Here is a 21703-nt window from a genome sequence, read left to right on the forward strand (position 1 = left end):
CAATTTATGCCTAAATTTCAGCATTTACTGTATCATCACTTCTCTAATTAAAAAAAATCACATCCAAAGGATAAGGCAAAACCACCTACGAATTGGTATATTTCTTTATTTCTCAATTTGTGAAAATGTCCTTAATTTGTTGATATAGCAAACAAACTTCAACTCCGATCGCTATGCAAAAGAACAGAAGATAATCTGCTTTGCAATGAACTTTAAAGTTCAACTGCACACAGGCAACATGCTATATATGAAAAAATTACTAACTGAACTACAGGTATTAAATACTGAAAAGAGTTAACAGTTTATTATAATTTATTTTATTTAACAATCTAGGAAGTTTGCAGCCATCAGCAGTTCCAGTGCAATTTCAGGTGCAATTGGGAATTCGGGAATCTCCGTGGAGCTGTTAGTGTAGCGAACCTTGTAGGTAAAATACATGCATACTTTCGATAGCACATGTGAAGGGATCTCTCTAAAATTGACTTCATTAGTTTCATTCTCAGCAAACTGACCTGGAAAAGAAAAGGAATTTGTGATATATGAGGTGAACTGTGTTTTCCTCCAAATTCCTATGTTCCTCCAAAATTCCTAACTCCCAATACTTCCAAATGGGACTATATCTGGAGACAAGCATTTAAGGCCCTGGACCAACTTCACTGGTATCCTTATCAGAACTTTTCATGTCATGTTTTGACTTGAGACTTCCACCTTGTTCATCTGCAAAGAGAATTTTGCCTCTTTGAAAATTCATAACTTTATCATCAAAGTGCTAATCCAATAAAACAAACCAAGAAACCTCCAGTCATTTGGAGAATGGAGTAAGAAATAGCAACCCACTCTAGTATTCTTGCCTGGAAAACACTATGGACAGGGCAGCCTGGCAGGCTACAGTCCGTAGGGTTGCAAAGAGTCAGAGATGACTGAGCATGCACATGTACACATACGGAGAAAGAGATAAAGTAAATTAAAATTCCCCAAAATAAAATATGGCAAGAAACTTAAACTCTACAGACATTGCCAGATAGAATGTAAAACAGTACAACCTCTTCGGAAACCAGTACGACACTATCTTATAAAGTAAAATATATACTTATAGTCCAAAGAATCCACCTGCAATGCGGGAGACCTGGGTTCAACCCCTGGGTTGGGATGATCCCCTGGAGAAGGGAATGGCTACCCACTCCAGTATTCTTGCCTGGAGAATTCCATGGACAGAGGAGCCTGGCAAGCTACAGTCCATGGGGTCGCAAAGAGTCAGACACGACTGAGCAACTTTCACTTATCAGAACAGGAGGTTAGGTTGCAGACACACAGAGGTTAGACAACAACGTGAAGACAGGGAGAAGACAGCTGTCTATAAGGCAAGGAGGGAGGCCCCAGAAGAAACCAACCCTGCCAAATCTTTATTCCCATCCTTTGGAACTGGGGGAAACTAAATTTCTGTTTAAATCGTCCAGTCACTGATATTTTGCTATGGCAGACTAATACAGTGCAGAAAAGGATAAACCCAACTTGCATCAAATGAAGTAGCTAGCTCTGATTTCTGAGCAGAAACATAAAAAAAAACTTTATTAAGAGGATTTAGTCTAGGTCAAGAGTCCCCAACCTCCAGGAGCTGATTCCTGATGATCTGAGGGGGAACTGATGCAATAATAATAGAAATAAAGAGCATATTAAATGTAATGCACAAATCATACGCAAACCACTCCCCCACCCCAGACCCCAAGTTTGTGGAAAAACTGTCTTTCACAAAACTGGTCCCTGGTGACAAAAAGGTTGGGGACCACTAGTCTAGGGAATCGAGTATTTATGGATAATCAGGAGCTCTGTGCTATGTTGCCATGTAAATATAAACAGTAAGTGAAACACTAATTAAGAAAAATCTTTTCAAGGAAGTAAATCCACTGTTTTCCTCTTTAGTTTTTAAAAACATGATCATGTTAATGAGATCTCATAAGCCATTATATTTCTCTTTAATAATAGCTCATAAACTCTTTTTAGTGATCTCTAAAAATTTCTTTAGCTATACAAACTTAAGATAATTTAGCTTTTACTATTGGGATAAAATATTTTCTTGACCGTCTAGCATTAGCACTGTGCACTGAATAAAAAAAGACAGAAAAATGTACTTTCTGAGAAAAGAGTATTTTAAAGTTTTCTATTAATGTCTATTGGTTAGCGGTAGGCTGGGATGAGGAAAAAGGAGAGGAGTCAACAAATAATTCATAGCAATGAAGTTAGCTTTTGTTTCCCAATAACTACAACTCTCCTGCTTGAACATATGCATGAAATATTACCAACAGGCAGTTGTTAAGCCTTTGACACTAGATCAACATTAGTGCTTTTTTTTGAGGTGAAATGCACATAACATAAAAGTCCCCATCTAAGATGTGTAATTCAGTGTACATTCACAGTGCTGAGCAGCCATCCACTCCTATCTGGTTCCAAAACATTTTTGTCGCCCCAGGGAAAACCTTGTACCCTCCCTTTAAGCAGGGCTTCCCAGGTGGCAGTAAATTCTCCAGCCAGTGTGTGAGTCCCAGGTTCAATCCCTGGGTTGGGAAGATCCCCTGGTGTAGGAATGGCAACCCATTCCAGTATTCTTGCCTGAAAAACCTCATGGACAGAGAAGCCTGCTGGGCTATGATCTATGGGGTACAAAGAGTGGGACACGACTGAGCAAGTGAGCACACATGCATACACCCTTTAAGCAATTATTTCCCACCCCCCCCGACCCCCAGTCTCTGGAAAACACCGATTCACTTTCTGTCTCTATGAAATCATCTATACTGGATATTTCATACAAGTGGAATTATACAATTTTTGATCTTTCATGTCTGGCTTCTTTCACTTAGTATAATGTTTTGAAGGTGCATGTATCAGTATTACATTCCTTTTCACATAAACTAATGTTTACATGAAAGTTGGTTTTGAGTTAAAGGAGATCAGGCCTATAAAAGAAGCCAACATTCTCTAATCTTAAGTTTTAACTAAGATTTTGTTGGCATTCATGAATTTCCCCCCTCAAGTACATCCTAGTTCTGTCTAGTAGAAAAGTCTAAAGCAATTCAACTCAGGAGCAACGAGTGCTGCTAGCACCCAGAGAGGGGTCTCTAAGTACCATTTTTCACTTAAAAAAAAACAAACAAAAAAAAAACCAAAAAAAAACCGAACCAACCAAAAACAAAAAAATCCGGGCTCTTTAGAAAAAGTTGTTTTCAGGATTGAGAAATAACATACAAAATGAACCTGAGAACTTTTGTTATTACAGAAAGCAGTAGATATCCAAGACTAATAAAGCCACGCCGTAAGGATGCAGAAGCCAACTTGATGTGCCCCCTCTGGCGTAAAAATGGAGCAAATGGAGCAATCTGAACATCAGCGAAAATGACTGCACAGGACTGAAAAATATCCAATATATATGTATACATACAAACAAAACAAATATTCTTTACTATTGGAAGATGCTGGAGAACCAATTTGCTACTCTGAAAAATTACAAGGGAAAAAAAATCAAGTGTTTATCCTCTGCTGCCGCTCCCACCCCCTGGACAGATTGTATTTCAGGGTAACCAAAGAGTTCTTTATTGGAGAATTCTAAGTAATAAATGCAGAAGAAATGACAGAATTAGAAAATCCCTGTGTTATAATTCTGAATGAAGTAAATTTCAGCAATAGCCCCAGTGAATGCTGAAACTATTATATGAAAGACTGACTGGGGAACTGCTCATGGACCAATCAGCTTAATAACTCTGGAACCCACTAACCAGTCTTGGCATTGCTAAAAGACACAATACAACAGGAATACAAGAGTTCTACCTATAAAGTACTCTTGTTAGAGAGATGAACTGGATTTTAATCAAGCCTCCAGAGTTCTAATTATGAGTTTTCAAGATGAAACATGACTTAAGTCTAATCTGGATGTTGACATTATACAAACAACCTTGTCTTTAGTAAGACAAGGGAAGAAAAAAAAAGTTTGCAGGAGAACAATCATAGATTTCTGCAAGTGAAATGGCATTGTCAGGAGTTTGCTTGAAATACTCTTAGAAAAAAGAATAGATGAAACGAGATTGGCAAAATACTGATAACTACCGAAGCTGGTTGATGGGTACAGGAAGGTATGTTATGCTATTTTCTCTACATCTGGGTTATGTTTTAAAATTTCCATAGTAAAAAATATAAAAAAGGGATCGCAAAGGATCCCAAATAGCCAAAACAATTTTGAAAAAAAAAAAAAAAAAGTTAGGGGCCTAACACTTCCTAATTTCAAAACTTACTACAAAGCTGCAGAAATCAAAACAGCGCTATACCAGTATAATGATAGATACATATACCAACAGGAAAGAATTGAGAGTCCAGAAATAAACCTACACGCTTGCAGTCAACTGGTATCAACAAGGACGCCAAGACCATTCAGCGGAGTAAAGTATGGTCTCGTCAACAAATAGTACTGGGATGTCCACAAGCAAAAGAATGAAGCTGATTCACACTATATAAAATATTAACAATATCAAGGACCTAAATGTTAGAGCTTAAACTATAGAACTCATAAGAAAACATAAGGGTAAATCTTCATGACACTGAATTTGGCAATGGATTTTTAGACAGGACTCATAAATCACAAACAACAAGAGAGAAAATAAATTGGACTTCATCAAAATAAAAAAGGTTTAGTACATCAAAAGACACTATCAAAGGACTGTCCTGGTGGTCCAGTGGGTAAGACTCTGCCTTGCCAACTTGGATGAAAAGGAAGTTTGGGGGAGAATGTATACATGCAAATGTATGACTGAGTTCCTTTGCTGTTCACCTGAAATGATCACAACATTGTTTGTTAATTGGCTATACACCAATACAAATTTTAAGTTTAAAAGAAAGAGAGAAAAAAAAAAAGAATCTGCCTTGCAATGCAGGGGATGAGGGTTCATTTCCTGATTGGGGAACTAAGATCTCACAGCCTAAGCGCCACAAAGACCGAGTCTACTAAGTCCACATGCCACAACTAGAGAGTCTGTGCTACTACAAAAGATCTCACATGACGCAATGAAGATTCCATGTGCTGCAAAAAGATCCAATGCCGCAATCCTCTCAAAAAAAGATACTATCAAGAAAAAACACAGCCTACAGAATACAGAAAATATTTGCAAATTATGTATCTAGTAAGGGTCTAGTGTCCAGAATTTATGTGCTGTGTTTAGTTGCTCTGCTGCTGCTGCTGCTAAGTTGCTTCAGTCGTGTCCAACTCTGTGCGACCCCATAGATGACAGCCCACAAGGCTCCCCCGTCCCTGGGATTCTCCAGGCAAGAACGCTGGAGTGGGCTGCCATTTCCTTCTTCAATGCATGAAAGTGAAAAGTGAAAGTGAAGTCGCTCAGTTGTGTCCCACTCTTCGCAACCCCATGGACAGCAGCCTACCAGGCTCCTCCATCCATAGGATTTTCCAGGTAAGAGTACTGGAGTGGGGTGCCATTGCCTTCTCCGTTTAGTTGCTCAGTCGTATCCAACTCTTTGGGATCCCACGGACTGTAGCCCACCAGGCTCCTCTGTCGGTGGGGCTTCTCCAGGCAGGAATACTGGAGTAGGTTGCCATGCCCTCCTCCAGGGGATCTTCCCAACCCAGGGATCGAACCTAGGTCTCCCGCACTGCAGCTGGATTCTTTACCAATTAAGCCACCAGGGAAGCCCAAGAATACTGGAGTGGGTAGCTTATCCCTTTCCCAGGGGATCTTCCTGACTCAGGAATCGAACAGAGGTCTCCTGCATTGCAGGCTGATCCTTTATTAGCTAAGCTACCAGGGAAGCCCCCCCGAATTTATAGAGAACTCTTAACAACTCACAAATACAAGTCAATTAAGAAATGGGCAACAGAATTGAACAGATGTTTCTCAAAAGAAGATATACAAATGACCAAAAAGCACATAATGGTATGTTTGACATCGTTAGTCATTAGGGAATTGCTAATCCAAACGACAATCTAAAGCGATACCACTTCACACTCACTAAGATGGCTAGAATCAGAAAAATAGAAAATAATCAATGTCAGAGAGGATGTGGAGAAAGTAGAACCCTCATACACTGCTGGCAGGGATGTAAAATGGTTTAGCCACAGTGCAAACAGTTCAGCATTTCCTCTAAGAGTTAAGCATAGAATTATTGTATGCTGCAGAAATTCCAATCTTCAAGAAAAACTTTCTTGAGGTAACATGTTAAGAATAGATATTTGGGAGGCAGTAACTTATATAAACTTCACATGTAACCAGGAGCACAAATTACCATAGTCTTTCTGTGGTGAACTCACCACAGAAAACTAACATAGGGAAATGATCCTTCCTGTTACAAAATAATCAATCTGGACTTATTAAAACTGCAGTCAATAACTGAAAACAGGAAACAGCAGATGCCATTTTGTCCCCCAATGCAACACAATGGAAGTGTTAGCTGCTCAATCATGCTCGACTCTTTGCGACCCCATGGACTGTAGCCTGCCAGACTCCTCTGTCCATGGAATTCTCTAGGCAAGAATACTGGAGTGGGTTGCCATTCCCTTCTCCAGGGGATCCTCCCCACCCAAGGATCGAACCTGGGTCTTCTGCAATGCAGGCAGATGCTTTACCATCTGAGCCACCAGGGGATGCAATATAACCATGCAATAATTAATGTTAGAACAGTTACTGTTCTAACTTTTAATGTTAGAACTGTTCTCTCTTTTAATGTTATGGTCTATTTAATTCAACTTAAATCACATTCATCAAACACTGAAAATGAAGATACAATATATTAAGAGGAAATAAAGAAATGTACCTACCTGGGCCACTCAACATGGCTTTTATTGTTCCTGATGTTAGCGCATGTTCTCTCTTTACAATAAACTCATGACCATCTGAAGATATCAATTTGACATACATGGCATCAGGGCCCTCACAGCCACCATAGGTTTTCTCTTCTCCATCTAAAGTAAGTAAGTAGTAAAATGATTTCTGACTCACAAAATGGATTAAAAACAAACAGGTTTACCAAAGTTAGTATTTGAATAACTCAGACCTTGACCATTTCCCAAGATTTTAAAGCTTTTAACTTCTTGTATAACTAGTCTCTAAATATTCTGGCTGCACAGTTTGTGGGATCTCAGTCCCCCAACCAGGGATTGAACCTGGGCCACGGCAGCCAAAAGTGCTGAGTCCTAACCACTGGGCCACCAAGGAACTCCCAGGAATGTTTACTTCAGATGAAAACGTGCCTGTATTTTCAAGGGAATAGTAACCATTTGTGAACATAGCAGCACATTCAAATTTAAGACTAAAAGAAAACATTCAAATAGTAAAACTTTAAACCTGTCACTTGAAATACTCATTTTAAAAATAAAATGCAAACTGTGTTTTGGAATAGATGTTTGTACGCCGTGTGAGTGCAACTTCTGACAAGCCCATATTCTCAAAATTAGGGCTTTCTTTACTTAGCATTTTACTCTTGATGCATAAAAAAATGATCAAGACGTTTTACTGCTCAGTTTAAATTATTGCATGAATACTTAAGTAATGAATATAGACAAGTATCATCTTTAAAACTTCAAAGCACAGGTGAGGTAGCTAGCAGCTACCTCCACTGCTGCCATGCTGTCTTTAGTCAGAGGAGTTTGTGCAATGTTATGTACTTTTATACTTCTATTTATAATTTTTTCTCACATACATAACTTTACAAGTTTGTATTCACAGAATTTTAATTTTTATGATTACCAATATTTGAAAGAAAACATCTTAAGGCTTATTCTAAAAACTCAGGAAGCCTTAGTGAGAAGTACAGAAGCTGAAGCACTGTTTAATTACAAACATACATTCACTCATTCATCTGTTAATACAACTTCCTAAAACTGAGATTAATAAATATCAAAATTACTTATGTTCTACCATTGCCAAAATTGTTTAATCTGAATCTAACTGGGAGGAACCATTCAGACAAATCTAAATTTAAATGTGCCAGGAAAGACTTCACTCCTCACCCAATCTCTAAAGTAGGGAAGTTATTTAAAGGAGACAAAGAGATAAAATAAATACAGGAAGTAATCCTTGACTGGACCCTCGATTTAAAAAGAATAAACCCACTGTGAAGAACACTACTGAAGAAACTGAAATTTTGAGTATGGACTGAATCAGGAGATGCATGCTTAAGTATTTAGTATAGAGTTTTACGTGCTACATGCTCAGTTGTGGCCAACTCTGTGACCCCACTGACTGCAGCCCACTAGGCTCCTCTGTCCATGAAATTCTCCAGGCAAGGATACTACAGAGGGTTGTCATTTCCTACTTCAGAGGATCTTCCCAACCCAGGAATCGAACCAGAGCCTCCTGTAGCTCCTGCACTGGCAGGCAGATTCTTTACCACTAAACAACCTGGGAGGCTCCTTTAGTATTACATGTACAACTAAATAAATAATACAGGCAAAAAGGCTTATGTGTGTTTTTGCATGTATATGTGGGCATATAAACACACACACAGGAAAAGCAAATATGGGAAAACATTACTTGGTAAAGGACACAGTGTATTATTGCTACAATTTTTCATAGTAAAAAGCTGGGGGACTCAAAAATGTAAGTAACTTCTAAATCTTCAACTCTTCAAGCATACAGATTTTTAGCAGTTTTTGCCAACCTCTGAGGATAAAAATAATTATCAAGTATTTAAATTTATATGTTTAGTGGTTTTGGTTTTTTTTTGGGAAATGAAACAAACCATTTTCAATGTCTGTTAGGAGAGTTTCTAATTTCTTAAGTAACAATTACTCACTAGCAATCACAAATTAAATCTGGCACAATAATGTTACTGGTCTGCCTTTCAGAAATATATAGTAAACATAGCTGTTGATATAAACAACTAATTTTCAATCCACTCTATTTTCTTATTTGCATTCACCGACTCTGAAGGTCTATCTTTGAGAAGAAAGCTTCAACTAATTGAGTGACAAAATTACTTTTATATAACTTACCCATTATGCTCTTATGAAATTCTACTTTGCGTCCACAGGAACTTTAGTAGTTTCCTGAAAATATAACAATGCTATATTGAGATCAATACCAGAATAACATGTTTTCGCCCATTATTATTTAATACATCCTTTAGTGTTACAAGTGCAAGGACTCAGTTTCTCTCAGCTAGGTAAGTTTCCCAGTCACCACAAGAGGGAAGAGTATCAAGTTTCTGAACATCTGAGAGAAGATCACCTGCAGGACAGGGAATTCTAAATACAGATTTGTCTCCTACCCTTTTAAGGTAACTATTCTGACAACAGTTTAAAAATACAGATGTTGTTCATTAGGAGCTGAACTGAACTTGAAAGAGACTCTTGGCTTTAATCATCTTTGTATATTTTATCTGCGAGACACTGGTAGACACTAAAGCAAGTATTTGCTAAATGAATGACAACATGATCAACCCAAGGATGTGACTTTCATGAGGATAAAAAAGATAAGGCATGCCCTCTTCTTAGGTAAGTGTGCACAGCTATAATACATGTTCCATCCATTCTGCACAGAGGATACTAAAGTTTGGAGATTTAACAATGAAGGAAAAAAATTAATTTTTGAGAATCTTAAATTTTACAAAAGAAATGACTGCTAAAGGAAAAGAGCTCATATTTTCAGCAATTTGTATTTTAACAGCATTTCTTCAAAGGAGGATTTTATTTGTCCCAATATTATTTTTATGCCATTGCCAGGAAAACAACATATCCTAATTATCCTGTTCTCTAAGAAATTCCTGACCAATAAACCTGTGTCAAGTTAAAGTGTTAGTTGTTCAGTTGTGTCTGATTCTTAGCAACCCCATGGACTGTAGCCTTCCAGGCTACTCTGTCCATGGAATTCTCCTGGCAAGAATATTGGAGTGGATAGCCATTCCCTTCTCCAGGGTATCTTCCCAATCCAGGGATCAAACCTGGGGCTCCTGCATTGCAAGCAGATTCTTTATCATCTGAGCCACCAGGGAAGCCCTAAACCTATGTAATCCCTCACCTTAAAAAATGATACCATTGATGTATAGCGAGGCTTAATGATTCGTTCCAGGTAGTGACAGAGTAGGAGTAAAAATTAAATGTTAGTCTAGAACCCTCTCCAAGAATGGAGGGAGATATTTAAAGGGCCATGTCTAAAGCAGGCAATATAACATTATTACCAAGTTGAGGGTCTAATGAGTATAAATACTGCACTAAATGCCTTGCATACATTATCTTATTTTAAAATAATACTTCCACAGGAAAACTGTCATTGCCATTGTAGAGACTAGGAAACACTAAAAGGCTTCCACAGCTTAAGTGGCAACATAAGAATTTGAACCTAGATAGGTTTGCTTTAGAGCCCATATTCCCTTCCATTACTCCATAAAGCCATGGTAATAAAGTCTGGCTTCTGTTAAAACTTCTTTTCGACTACTGCTGAGAGGTGCCGATATAAATCCTTAGATAGTTATTAAAAATTTAAAACCAGTACTATGTCATTTTATGGTAATAATAGTAAGCAATTTAAAGAATTTTTCAGTCACTATTAGTTTCTTTTGTTCATACTGGTTTGTACTCGTCCTAAAAAACAAACACACACACACACACACAAAATAGGAAAAAATGCTAGAAAAGGTAGAATTTCAAGTGCTAACTTTTCTTTAAAAAATCTCCAGAGTAAAACCTTCAGGATGTTTATTTAACTAGCAGTAGCTAAGCAACCATGAAAAGTCACACCTTGGAAGCCTTCTGGGTAGCAACAGTTTTTCTACGGACTTCTTAATAAAGTATAAATAAATTCCATAATTTATACAAGGGTTAAAGGTTGAGTGGGAAAGGGAGCTCCCCATGACTAACAAAGAGTAAATCAACATCAACAAGAGTAGACTCTGATACCTATGAAGTTAAAATAATTGAAATGATTAAATTTGGACTTAACCCACAGATAATCAATATAAATGTAAGTTTGGGGTTACAAAAGCTCAGTGTGAACATTTACTCTGTAACTGAGCAAGTTTTCAAAATAGGAATTAGGTAGGTAAAAGGAAGTGGTTGAACAGCGGGTTGAGAATAGTTCTAGGCAGAAGACATGAACAAAGGCTTGATGCCATTGTGCTTTTAGAGTATCATATTTAAAATTACTCTTTGCATTTTTTTTTAATGTTTTGGTAAAAAACAGAAATTCTGGTGAGCCTAAGGCCTATACTGAAGTCAGTTTTCAGCCTAGCGTCACTGAACACCAAAAAGATCTTTTAACAGCCCCTCCCTTATTTGAAATGTTACCTTTATCATACACTGTATTACTACATACACTATATTACTACTATATTACTATCATATACTATATTACACAGATTTCTAGATTGTATTCTGTTCCATCAATCTTGTTTATACCTGACCAATATCCCCACTGTTTTAACTACAACAGTGTGATAAACATGCTTTTGCTAAAGAGCTGGGCAAGTCCCCATTTGTGATTACACACTCAGAATGTGTTAGGTCTACTTTTGTCTACCTTCCTGCTAGGTCTCCTTTTAGTACTTTCCCATTATGAATGAGATCTGTTTTATACTATACTTCTGAAAGGCTATTGCTGGTGTTTTAAAGAAAACCGTTTAAATTCGGTAAGTTGATCTTGTATTCCATCATCTTCACCGAACTCTCTTACTAGTTCTAACAGTTTTTCAGCTGACTTGCTTGGATCAGCTAACTAGATGAGAGCAACAGCTGCAAATCTACAGCTCTGTAGATGTCTAAGCCATTACTCATAAGAATACAATAGCGATTAAAGAACCAAATGTTAAACACCCACTGAACTCTAGAAACATATCAGAAGGAAAAAATACAAATAGCTCACAGACCCCTATAAAAATGTTTGGTTCCAAACGCAACATGAAAACTAAAACATTAAAACTTGCTAAGAACCATGATTTGAATGGGAGGGGAAATGGGTAATATAAACAAAAATAGTATAAACTTATGAAATATTCTGGGGTGGTGAAAAGGATTAAGTTAAATACATGTATGTAATAACATGGAAATACCACTAAGATAAAACTTAATTTTTTTAAAAGCAGATAAGAATGATAGGCAGAGTTTTATGTCATTTATGCAAAATAAATGATTTCTCACCTATTAAACTCATGTTTTCTGCAGGAAAATATATAAAAATGGCCCTGAATAGCCAGAACAATTCTGAGAAAGAAAACAGAGTCAGAGGTAACATGTTCCCTAATTTTAAACTACACTGCAAGCTGCTGTGCTGCTGTTTAATCACTCAGTGATAAATGGAGTCTTACCTGTATGATGCAGAAGGCATGCTATGCTATGCCTAGTTGCTCACTTGTGTCTGACTCTTTGTGACCCCATGGACTGGAGCCCGTCAGGCTCTTCTGTCCATGGGCTTCCTCAGGCAAGAATACTGGAGTGGGCTGCCATTTCCTTCTCTATACTACAAACTACAGTAATCCCAACAGTATATAAAAACAGTCTCATAGACTAATGGCAGAACAGAGAGCCCAGAAATGAGACCACAGTCACATGATCAATTCATCTATGTTAAAAGCAGCAAAAATATTCAATGAGAAAAAGACAGCCTCTTCAATAAATGATGTTGGGAAAACTGGGCAGCTTATATTCAAAAGAAACAAAACTGAACTTTCTGATATCATATACAAAAATAAACTCCAAAGTGTATTAAATACTTAAACGTAAGACCTGAATCATAAAACTCCTAGAAAAAAACATAGGCAGTACATTCCTTGACACTGGTCTTAGCAGTATTTTGGGGGATATGTCTCCTCAGGCAAGGAAAACAAAGCAAAAGTAAACAAATGGGACTACATCTCATTAAAGAAAAAGCTTGTGCAAAACAAATGAAACTGTCAACATAATTAAAAGGCCACCTACTGAATGGGAGAAGTTTGCAAACAGTATGTCTGCTAAGGGGTTAATACCCCAAATACAGGGTTGGCCAAAGCTGAAGCTCCAATACTTGGGCCACCGGACGCAGAGTCAACTCCCTGGAAAAGACCCGGATGCTGGGAAAGGCTGGAGCAGGAGAAGAGGGTGACAGAGGATGAGATGATTGGATGGCATCATCAACTCAATGGACATGAGTTTGAGCAAATTCTGGGAGATAGTGAAGGACAGGGAAGCCTGATGTGCTGCAGTCCTTGAGGTCGAAAAGAGGAGGACTGAACAACAACAAAAAAGTTCGTTAACATCGTATGGAAAAACCAGAATGAACTTTTTGGCCAACCCAATATTTAAAGAATTCATACAACTCAAAATCAAAACCCCCCAACCAACCAAACTGAAAAATGGAAGAGAACCAGAATAGACATTTTCCCAATGAAGACACACAGATAACCAAAAAATACATGAAAAGATGCTCAACATCAAAAATCACCAGGGAAATGCAAATTGAAACCATAAGATACCATTTGAGACCTGTCAGAATGGCTATCAGAAGGCAATGGCACCCCATTCCAGTACTCTTGCCTGGAAAATCCCATGGATGGAGGAGCCTGGTGTGCTGTAGTCCATGGGGTCGCTGAGAGTTGGACACCACTCAGTGATTTCACTTTCACTTTTCACTTTCATGCATGCAGAAGGAAATGGCAACCCACTCCAGTGTTCTTGCCTGGAGAATCCCAGGGATGGCGGAGCCTGGTGGGCTACCGTCTCTGGGGTCGCACAGAGTCGGACACAACTGAAGTGACTTAGCAGCAGCAGCAGCAGAATGGCTATCATCATTTTTGACAATGAATAAATAATAAGCACTGGCAAGGATGTGGAGAAAAGGGAACCCTTACACAGTGTTGGTAGGACTGTCAATTGATGCAGCCGCTACGGAAAATAGCATGGAAGTTCCTCAAAAAATTAAAAATAGCACTACCATAGATCCAGAATTCCACTTCCGCAGATTTTTTCTAAAGTCAACAAAAATGCTAATTCAAAAAAAAATGCATGCACCCCTGCATTCATTTTAGCATTATTTACAATAGTCAAGATATGGAAGCAATCTAAGTGCCCATCAACAGAGGATAAAGACGGGCCATACACAATACAAGATCACTCGTACAAAAGAGTACTACTCAGTCATGAGAAGAATGAGATCTTGCCATCTGCGACAACACGGATATCACGCTAAGTAAAATAAGTCAGAGAGTGAAAGACAAAAACTGCACGATCTCACTTACATGTGGAATCTAAACGCCAAAATGAGTGAGCAAACATAACAGAACAGAGCCAGACTCACAGAACAAACCAGTGGTTGCCACACAGGAACTGGGTGGAGGAATGAGGCAAACAGACGAGAGAGATTAAGAGGTACAAAACTTGGCAGGGACATACGTATACCTATGGCTGATTCATGTCGATATTTGGCAGAAACCAACAAAATTCTGTAAAGCAATGATCCTTCAATTAAAAAAAAAAAAAAAGAGGTAACAAACTTCCAGTTAGGAGTCATGAAACGTGGATAAAACGTAAAGCATGGGGAATACAGTCAAATATTGTAACGTCTTTGTATAGTAACAGATGGCACTAGACTTATCGGGGTGATCATTTCGTAGTGTACAGAAATACTGAATCACCCCTGGTGGCTCAGACAGTAAAGAATCCGCCTGCAATGTGGGAGACCTGGGTTTGATCCCTGGGTAGGGAAGATCTCCTGGAGGAGGGCATGGTAACCCACTCCAGGATTCTTGCCTGGAGGAGCCTGGTGGGCTACAGTCCATGGGGTCACAATCAGTTGGACACAACTAAGCGACTAAGCACAGCACACGCTGTACATCTGAAACTAATGTATTACTGTAGGTCAATGACACTTCAATTTTTTTTTTTAAAGAGCACTGAAATACATGTCTGAAAGTACTAGTTATTTCTGTTTAGAAAACTAGAATTTAAAATTGGTTTTTTAGAAAGAAACAAGTATGTGGAACTAAGCTGCTTTTGAAGCAAACAATGGTCAGTCAGCCTGATTATTTGTTCTTAACAATAATATGTAATAATATGATTAATTTGAAAAATGAAGTAAATTACATTAACCAAAAATTATCTAATGTTATTATAGAGGCTCTGGCCATTAATACAAATTGACAGAAGTAACATAATTCTAGTTTGTAAAAAGACATTAGAATATTTTGCCTAGAATGTGCTTATAGTGTTGCTGAATTTATGTCTCAGGATGATATAAAATTCTCATTCTGGGACTTCCCTGGTGGTCCAGTGGTTAAGACTCTGAGCTTCCAATGCAGAAGACATGGGTTCAAGCCCTGGTCAAGGAACTAAGATCCCACAGGCCACCCAACACAGCTGAAACATTAAAAAAAATTTTTTTTTCTATCTTGAGACTCAGATAGGTTTAAGTAATAAGACTTCTGTTTCTTCATCTCCCAAATGAGGAAACTGGACTAAACTGTGTCTAAAGTCCCTTTCAGCTCTACTATTTTATGACTGAATCCATCTGAAATTCACCCTCCCTCTACAAGTGCCCATAATTCCCAATTTCTCATTTTTGTTAAACAGAGTGGCTCCCACACAGCACAGAACTCAAGAGCTCCAGAGTGCTGTGTGTTCCACTGAGGCTGTCCTGTCTGCCACACCCTGTAACCAACTTAACCTCCCTCTCAGGCAATGATGTCCAAACTCCTTTGTCTTAAGTCTAAAACGCAAGAGAAAAGGGCTTCCCTGGTGGCTTAGTGGTAAAGAATCAGTCTGCCAATACTGGAGACACGGGTTCGATCCTTGGGTTGGGAAGATCCCCTGGAGAAGGGAATGATAACCCACTCCAGTATTTTTGCCTGGGAAATCCCAAGGACAGAGGAGCCTGGCAGGGTACAGTCCATAGGGTCCCAAAGAGTGGGACACAACATAATGACTAAACAACAACAATTATACATTCTATGCACTATAAAAACTGGCACCATACACACCTCCCAGTCTTTATACTCCTTAACTCCCTGCCCCTCCTCTGATGCAGCTAACCCACCTCAATCCCAATCCTGGGCAAACCCAACTCTCCACCCAGCTCAGGCCTCAAATAAAAAGCTGAACTGGTTAAAGAAAAGTCACAACCATTTTGACTGGTCTCTATTTTAAATCTATGGCGACACACTTTGAACAGGGACTTGGTATCACAGTGATCCCCTTAACTAACTAGTTAACTGGCTTTCCTACTCAGAAAATTTACAGCTTCTCTTAAACCTCCCAGACTCCCCTCCTCCCTACCCTAACAACTTCACTTATTTCACCAAGAAAACAGAACAAATCACTCCAAATGCCTTGTCTTTTCCACCTTCATCCTGCCTGCATACCATATACGCTGTCCATCTTCCTGTTTCAAAAGCTGCATTAAAAATCATCCTTCCTACCACAGTGATCCAAGAACTTTGCTCCACCCCTATTTCCATCAACACATCAAATGCTGTAACGTCATCAGGACCACCCATCATCCATAACCCACAATAATCAGTCTTTTTAGACTACTAGTCCAATCAAAGTGCTCTTGTCAAATTTCAACTACTCAGTCACTAGGTCAATTTTTAATCCTCATCTTACTCTTTTATAGTTGACTCCAACCTCTTTTCTTCCATTAGCATTACAGATGCCACACCATCCTGGCCCTTCAGTTCCCATCACTGCTCCTCTGACTAGAGTGCTCCCTTCCCAGCCATCTGTCCTCTTCTGCATCAAAACTCTTGATGTCCTCTGGTCTATAGTTTTAAGTACCACCTATGAAACACGACTCCAGGATTATCTCTCGAGCCTGACTTCTGCTCTGAGCAACAGTAGGAGTATCCTACTGCCCACTACGGCACATATTCTGAACTGTATAAAATTATCAAATTTAGTACACTGTGTACAGAACTCCTACTTTGTTCCTTAGAAGCCAGTGCACCCTCCCCAGTCTTCCTCATTCCAGGAGATGGTGCTACTGTTCACACAGATGTTTGGGCAAAACAAGGTGATTCTTCCAGATTTTTTGTCCTGGGGTTAGTAAGACCCATTTGGCTCCAGCTCCAAATTATACTCCGAATCAGACCGCTTCTCACTTCCAACTCTACATCTCTAGTTCAAGCTACCACAGCTCAACTGAACTACTACAAGTTGCCTTAGGAGCTGGTTTCTCCACTTTCCTCCAACTCAGTTTGCCACTCAGCAGTTAGTCATCAAAAGCATTCCCCTACACAAAATCCTCTAATGGCTTCTCATTACAAACAGAACAAAGACAATAAAGTTCCATTTCATTTACTGCTTGCTAACCATTTTGTTCTCATCTCCCATCACTCTTCCTTATGCTCCAGCCACACTGACCTTCTAAGTATTGTAATGGGTCAAGTTCATTTCTCTTAAGGTCTATGCATTTGCAGTTACTGCTCTCTCAAAAACTCTTCCTTCAGATCTTCGTTATTTTGGTCTCCAGGCAAAACATTAAGTCTTCAGAGAAGTGGGTCTTCCTCGAGCACTTCTCTTTCAAAATTACACACTCCCACCCTAGTCACCCTAACTTAATCTAACTCTAAATCTAGTTATATTCTCTTTACACTTATCGCCATCTGAAACTATATTTGCTTACTTAATGTACAGTCTTTTCCCTCAAGCTCCAAGAGGGCAGGCTTCATATATAGTGCCTAACATACAGAAGATGAAGATGCTCAATAAATATTTGAGTGAATGGCAGTATAGTTTTCTTAACCACTAAAGCTTGAAATCACTGAAGAGATTTTTCTGATCTTATTTAATAATGGAACAGTAAACATTTAGGACGGGTTAGCTAAAATGCATTAACACACACCAGTGTAAATACAAAGACTTTTCAGGTTATTTTCTAATACTGAAAAATCTACAAAAAAAAAAAAATATCCAAAAACCCACAATTTATAGGATACAAATACTACGTTAGAACTTGATATACAGAACTGACTCTAACTTCTGACTACAAACTATTGCCTAATCATATTACAGAATTACTATAATGAAATGAAACTAGCATCTTCCATTTGAAATAAATTTACGCTAGAGTCTGAGTGAACTCCGGCATTTGGTGATGGACAGGGAGGCCTGGCATGCTGCGATTCATGGGGTCGCAAAGAGTCGGACACGACTGAGCGACTGAACTGAACTGAACTGAAACCTTGGAATGGTAGCTATTGGTTATTAGGTCGATTTCATACTTAAGGAAAAAAGGACAGTCATTTAAAAATTATGAGGCCAAAATCATCACTGGCAATAAGCACTTAATATCCACGATGACAGGGGCCATAGTTGTCTCTTTGCCATTGTATCTCCGAAATGAATGAATCAACGTGTGAACAGTGATGTTTCAACATCATGAATTATACCACAACTACAATGTAAACGAGATCGGAGAGGTCTCATTTTAGTCCACTAAACAAAACAGGAAAACTACCTGGCGATCAAAAAGCAAATTTGGCAGTTTGAAAATAAGGTTTTAAAACTCTAAAGGATTTCGGTTTTTTCTATACTGAAGGCGACGCAGAATAGAAATGCTCGGATTAATAACTCGAACTCCATAAACTATACTAAAGAGGTCCACAGGAGAAACTTAATGGCCACCGTACTTGACACTAGACGCCTCCATCAGATGAGACTGGGCGGCAGATGCTCGACAGACCCAAACCACCAAGTCGGGCAAAGATAACCCAACAAGTTGGCCCGAAAGTAAAGTTCTCGGGGTCCCGCTACAGGAAAGAGCGAGGGCCCTCTTCTGTGACTGGGGACCGACTCCAAGGAAAGGACGAACCTGAGTGCACCCGAAGAAAGCAAAAAAGGAAAAGCGACAGGGCTGCCATGCTCCTAACTCCACCCTCCTCGCGTTCAACCCCGAAGAGGCCCAGTCTCGCCAGCCACCGCCCCTCCTTCCTCCCTTTTCCAAGCCCACCGAGCGGCGCCAGGGAACGTCCCGCCACCCTCCTCTCCCCTCCCCCAAACCAGGAGCCGAAGCGGCAGGGGAAGGCTAAGCTTCCGTTCCTTCCCCGCCCAAATGGGAAGGGGTGGGAAGTGGGATGGCGAGAGAACCCAGTACGAGCCTCCCTCGTCCCCTACGCGGGCCCAGAGCTCCGTTCCCACCCCAGCCCGAGACTCACTCGTCAGCTCCGCAGCAACCGCAGGCACCGCACCCGGTCCCCGCGCACAGCTACAGCCCCTACACCACGGCCACCCCCCCCACCCCCAGCTGCCTGCCGCCGTGGGTTCCGGGGCAGCAAGAGGAATCACTTCCGCTGGGTCACAGATGCCTTCTACGCGCGGGAGATTAGTACCTGGTGAGGCGGAGACGCGCCGAGGCCGTTGCTTGCAGGCGTCTACAGGAAGTGCGCAGTGTCCCCTCCCTTCTTCCACGGGCCAGCCTACGAGGACGGCGGTGCCGGGAAAAATCTCAGCCAATCCTATCTTGGCTCTTTTATTCCCAGCATGCAGCGCCGACCCTAATCTGATTTCCGAAGGGACCTCATCCTTGAAGCGGTGCTGGGAGTGGAGGAGGTCGGGGGTCCGAGGCAGCATTGCATCCTGGGATTTGTAGTTTCTCTGGCGGGTACTGACGTGTTAGGCGGAGTCAGCGCTGCAACCTGGAACTTGTAGGAACTTGTAAGACTCACGCCGAGTCTGGTAATTTTGGAGGTTGTCCCTACCGCTTCTTTGCGGTAGGTAGCCTAGAGGTAGCAGGCGTCCGCAGAAGAAGGGGCGGAAAGTAGGGGTGCGGTTTCTATGCTAACAAGATCGTGCTCTTTATGAAGCAGTTTCTGTCTTTTGTGAAAAGTTGCAGAGCCTATTGAAGAGCATCTCGGCAGCTCGCGAAATCGCTGTTCTCATTTCCTCTCTTCCCGGTACTTTGTAGTGTTTACTGAAAGCAACCACGCCCCCCACCCCCACTCGGAGGCCTTCACCCCATCTCCTGTCTCCCTCCCAGCCAGTCATTCACGGAAACTGCGGCCACCGGTACTCAATTCTGACACCATCTTTGTCACTGCACGCCCCCTCTTCCCCTCCTTCCTCTGCTGTCTCTCCCGCTGTCTCCTCGGCGCACTATCTCCCCACTCCTCCCATCTGCCTATCCTTTTTACAGATCTTACCTCCACTTAAGATGGGGTTCTATCCTGAGAACTCATGGGAAGTTGAAAATATCAGTTGAAAATGCACTGGATAGACGTAACCTGTTCAACACAATTTAGCCTAGCTTACCTTAGAGTGTGCTCAGAATACTTACATCAGCCTGCAGTTGGGCAGAGATCATCAAATACAAAACTTATTTTACAATGGAGTGTTGATTATCTCAGGTAGTTTATTGATTACTGTACTGAAAGTGAAAAACAATGATTCTAAGTGTATAGGTGGTTTACCCTCCTGATTGGGTAAGTGATTAGAAGCTTCAAAGCCGAGGAGAGAGTATTATACTCCATCTTTCATACTGCATTTAGCCCAGGAAAAGATTAAGATTCCAAATTGTGTATGTTTTCTTCTGAATCTTAACAGCTTTTGCACCATCATAAAGTCAAGAAATTATAAATTGAACTATCATAAGTCAGAGCTGCCTTTACGTGCTTTCCTGTGGTGAAATTTAGGCACCCTTCCAGGAAAAGTGAAACAGCTAAATAAAGTTCACCCTCTGTTTACCGGACTGAGGCATGAAAAGAATGTAGGGCCGAGACTCTCACCATTGCAAGTTGCTCAAATAGAACTGTTGTGTAATGATGTCCACAAAAGGAAAACACAGGTGACCCAGAGTTTGTTGACCTAATTAGTGACTTTTGCCTGAAAGACACGTTTAGTTCATTTGGCAGATTAAAAAGTGTTTCAACAGCAAAACCAGACAGACTGTTAGGGGTTAATTTTTCCAAGCCTTTGCAAAAATGATTAAGGTTTTTTGGTTATACTAGCTCAGAATAGAGTTTGGTAAGGAGGAGAGGCAATGGGGTGAGAAGAGGAGGCTGCGGGCTCATTTTCGACTGATCTTTTCCTCCCTTAGTTCAGGAGTGTTGTTTTCCCCTCTTAAAACTTCCCTTTCCTCATTGCCTTATCACCTTCTAAAAGGATCACTATGTTAGTTGCCTAGAGAATGATAGAATTTTTCAGGTGAGGATGCTGAGGCTAACTAATGCCAGATTTAGGGCTAACATCTAGTCAAGGATTGTTTTTTAAAAATGCAAAATTTACTTAGGATATTATTTATTATGTAAATAATAATTTATTATTTACATATAGTAAACAATACATGGTTATAAAAATGTAGAAATTGAAGATACATTTGGTGTTTTAATATGCTTTTACATAGATTATACTGTATTTATATGGTTCTTTATACTATTTATTTTCCTATTTAACAAACCTCAATAACCCACACTTTTGTAACCAAAATCTCCACAACATCATTTTTAATGTCTATAGAATTACACTAAATGTACTGTGAGTCACTTAAGTATTTCCTTAAATGTTGGACATTGACCTTATTTTCATTTTTAAGTCACTTTATGTAATAGTGTATTCAGGATCTGCAGAAATCTTTGACCATGTTTCTGTTTCTTTAGAATATGAACATTTTAAAAGTTCTTGATTATCTATTGACAAATTCTTTTCCTAAAAGACTCTCCTGGTTTAACTTCCAATGCACTATAAAGAAGTATTTAGGGTTCTTATCAAATACTGGCTTTACCAAAAATTTTCTTTTCTTTTTTCCATCACACAATTCTG

General features: G+C 39.7%; 1 protein-coding gene across 10 annotated transcripts; it reads right to left on the bottom strand.

Annotated features, from left to right (window-relative positions):
- Nucleotides 1-277: 277 nt before the first annotated feature.
- On the bottom strand, nucleotides 278-20314 carry ELOC (elongin C). Of its 10 annotated transcripts, XM_069600320.1 has the most exons (5): nucleotides 13493-14765; nucleotides 12899-13039; nucleotides 8984-9037; nucleotides 6809-6952; nucleotides 278-512 (listed from the first exon to the last, which is right to left on the bottom strand). In XM_069600320.1, the coding sequence occupies exons 3-5, from the start codon at nucleotides 8985-8987 to the stop codon at nucleotides 322-324; spliced, it is 339 nt and encodes a 112-aa protein (XP_069456421.1). In that variant the 5' UTR covers nucleotides 8988-9037; nucleotides 12899-13039; nucleotides 13493-14765; the 3' UTR covers nucleotides 278-321. The 10 variants fall into 10 exon arrangements, with proteins under 10 accessions (XP_069456421.1, XP_069456417.1, XP_069456416.1 ...); XM_069600316.1 differs by lacking the exons at nucleotides 12899-13039; nucleotides 13493-14765 and adding an exon at nucleotides 19279-20314; XM_069600315.1 differs by lacking the exons at nucleotides 12899-13039; nucleotides 13493-14765 and adding an exon at nucleotides 19105-19299.
- Nucleotides 20315-21703: the final 1389 nt, after the last annotated feature.

The sequence above is a fragment of the Ovis canadensis genome, chromosome 9 (assembly GCF_042477335.2).
Source record: "Ovis canadensis isolate MfBH-ARS-UI-01 breed Bighorn chromosome 9, ARS-UI_OviCan_v2, whole genome shotgun sequence".
Taxonomy (NCBI): Eukaryota; Metazoa; Chordata; class Mammalia; order Artiodactyla; family Bovidae; genus Ovis; species Ovis canadensis.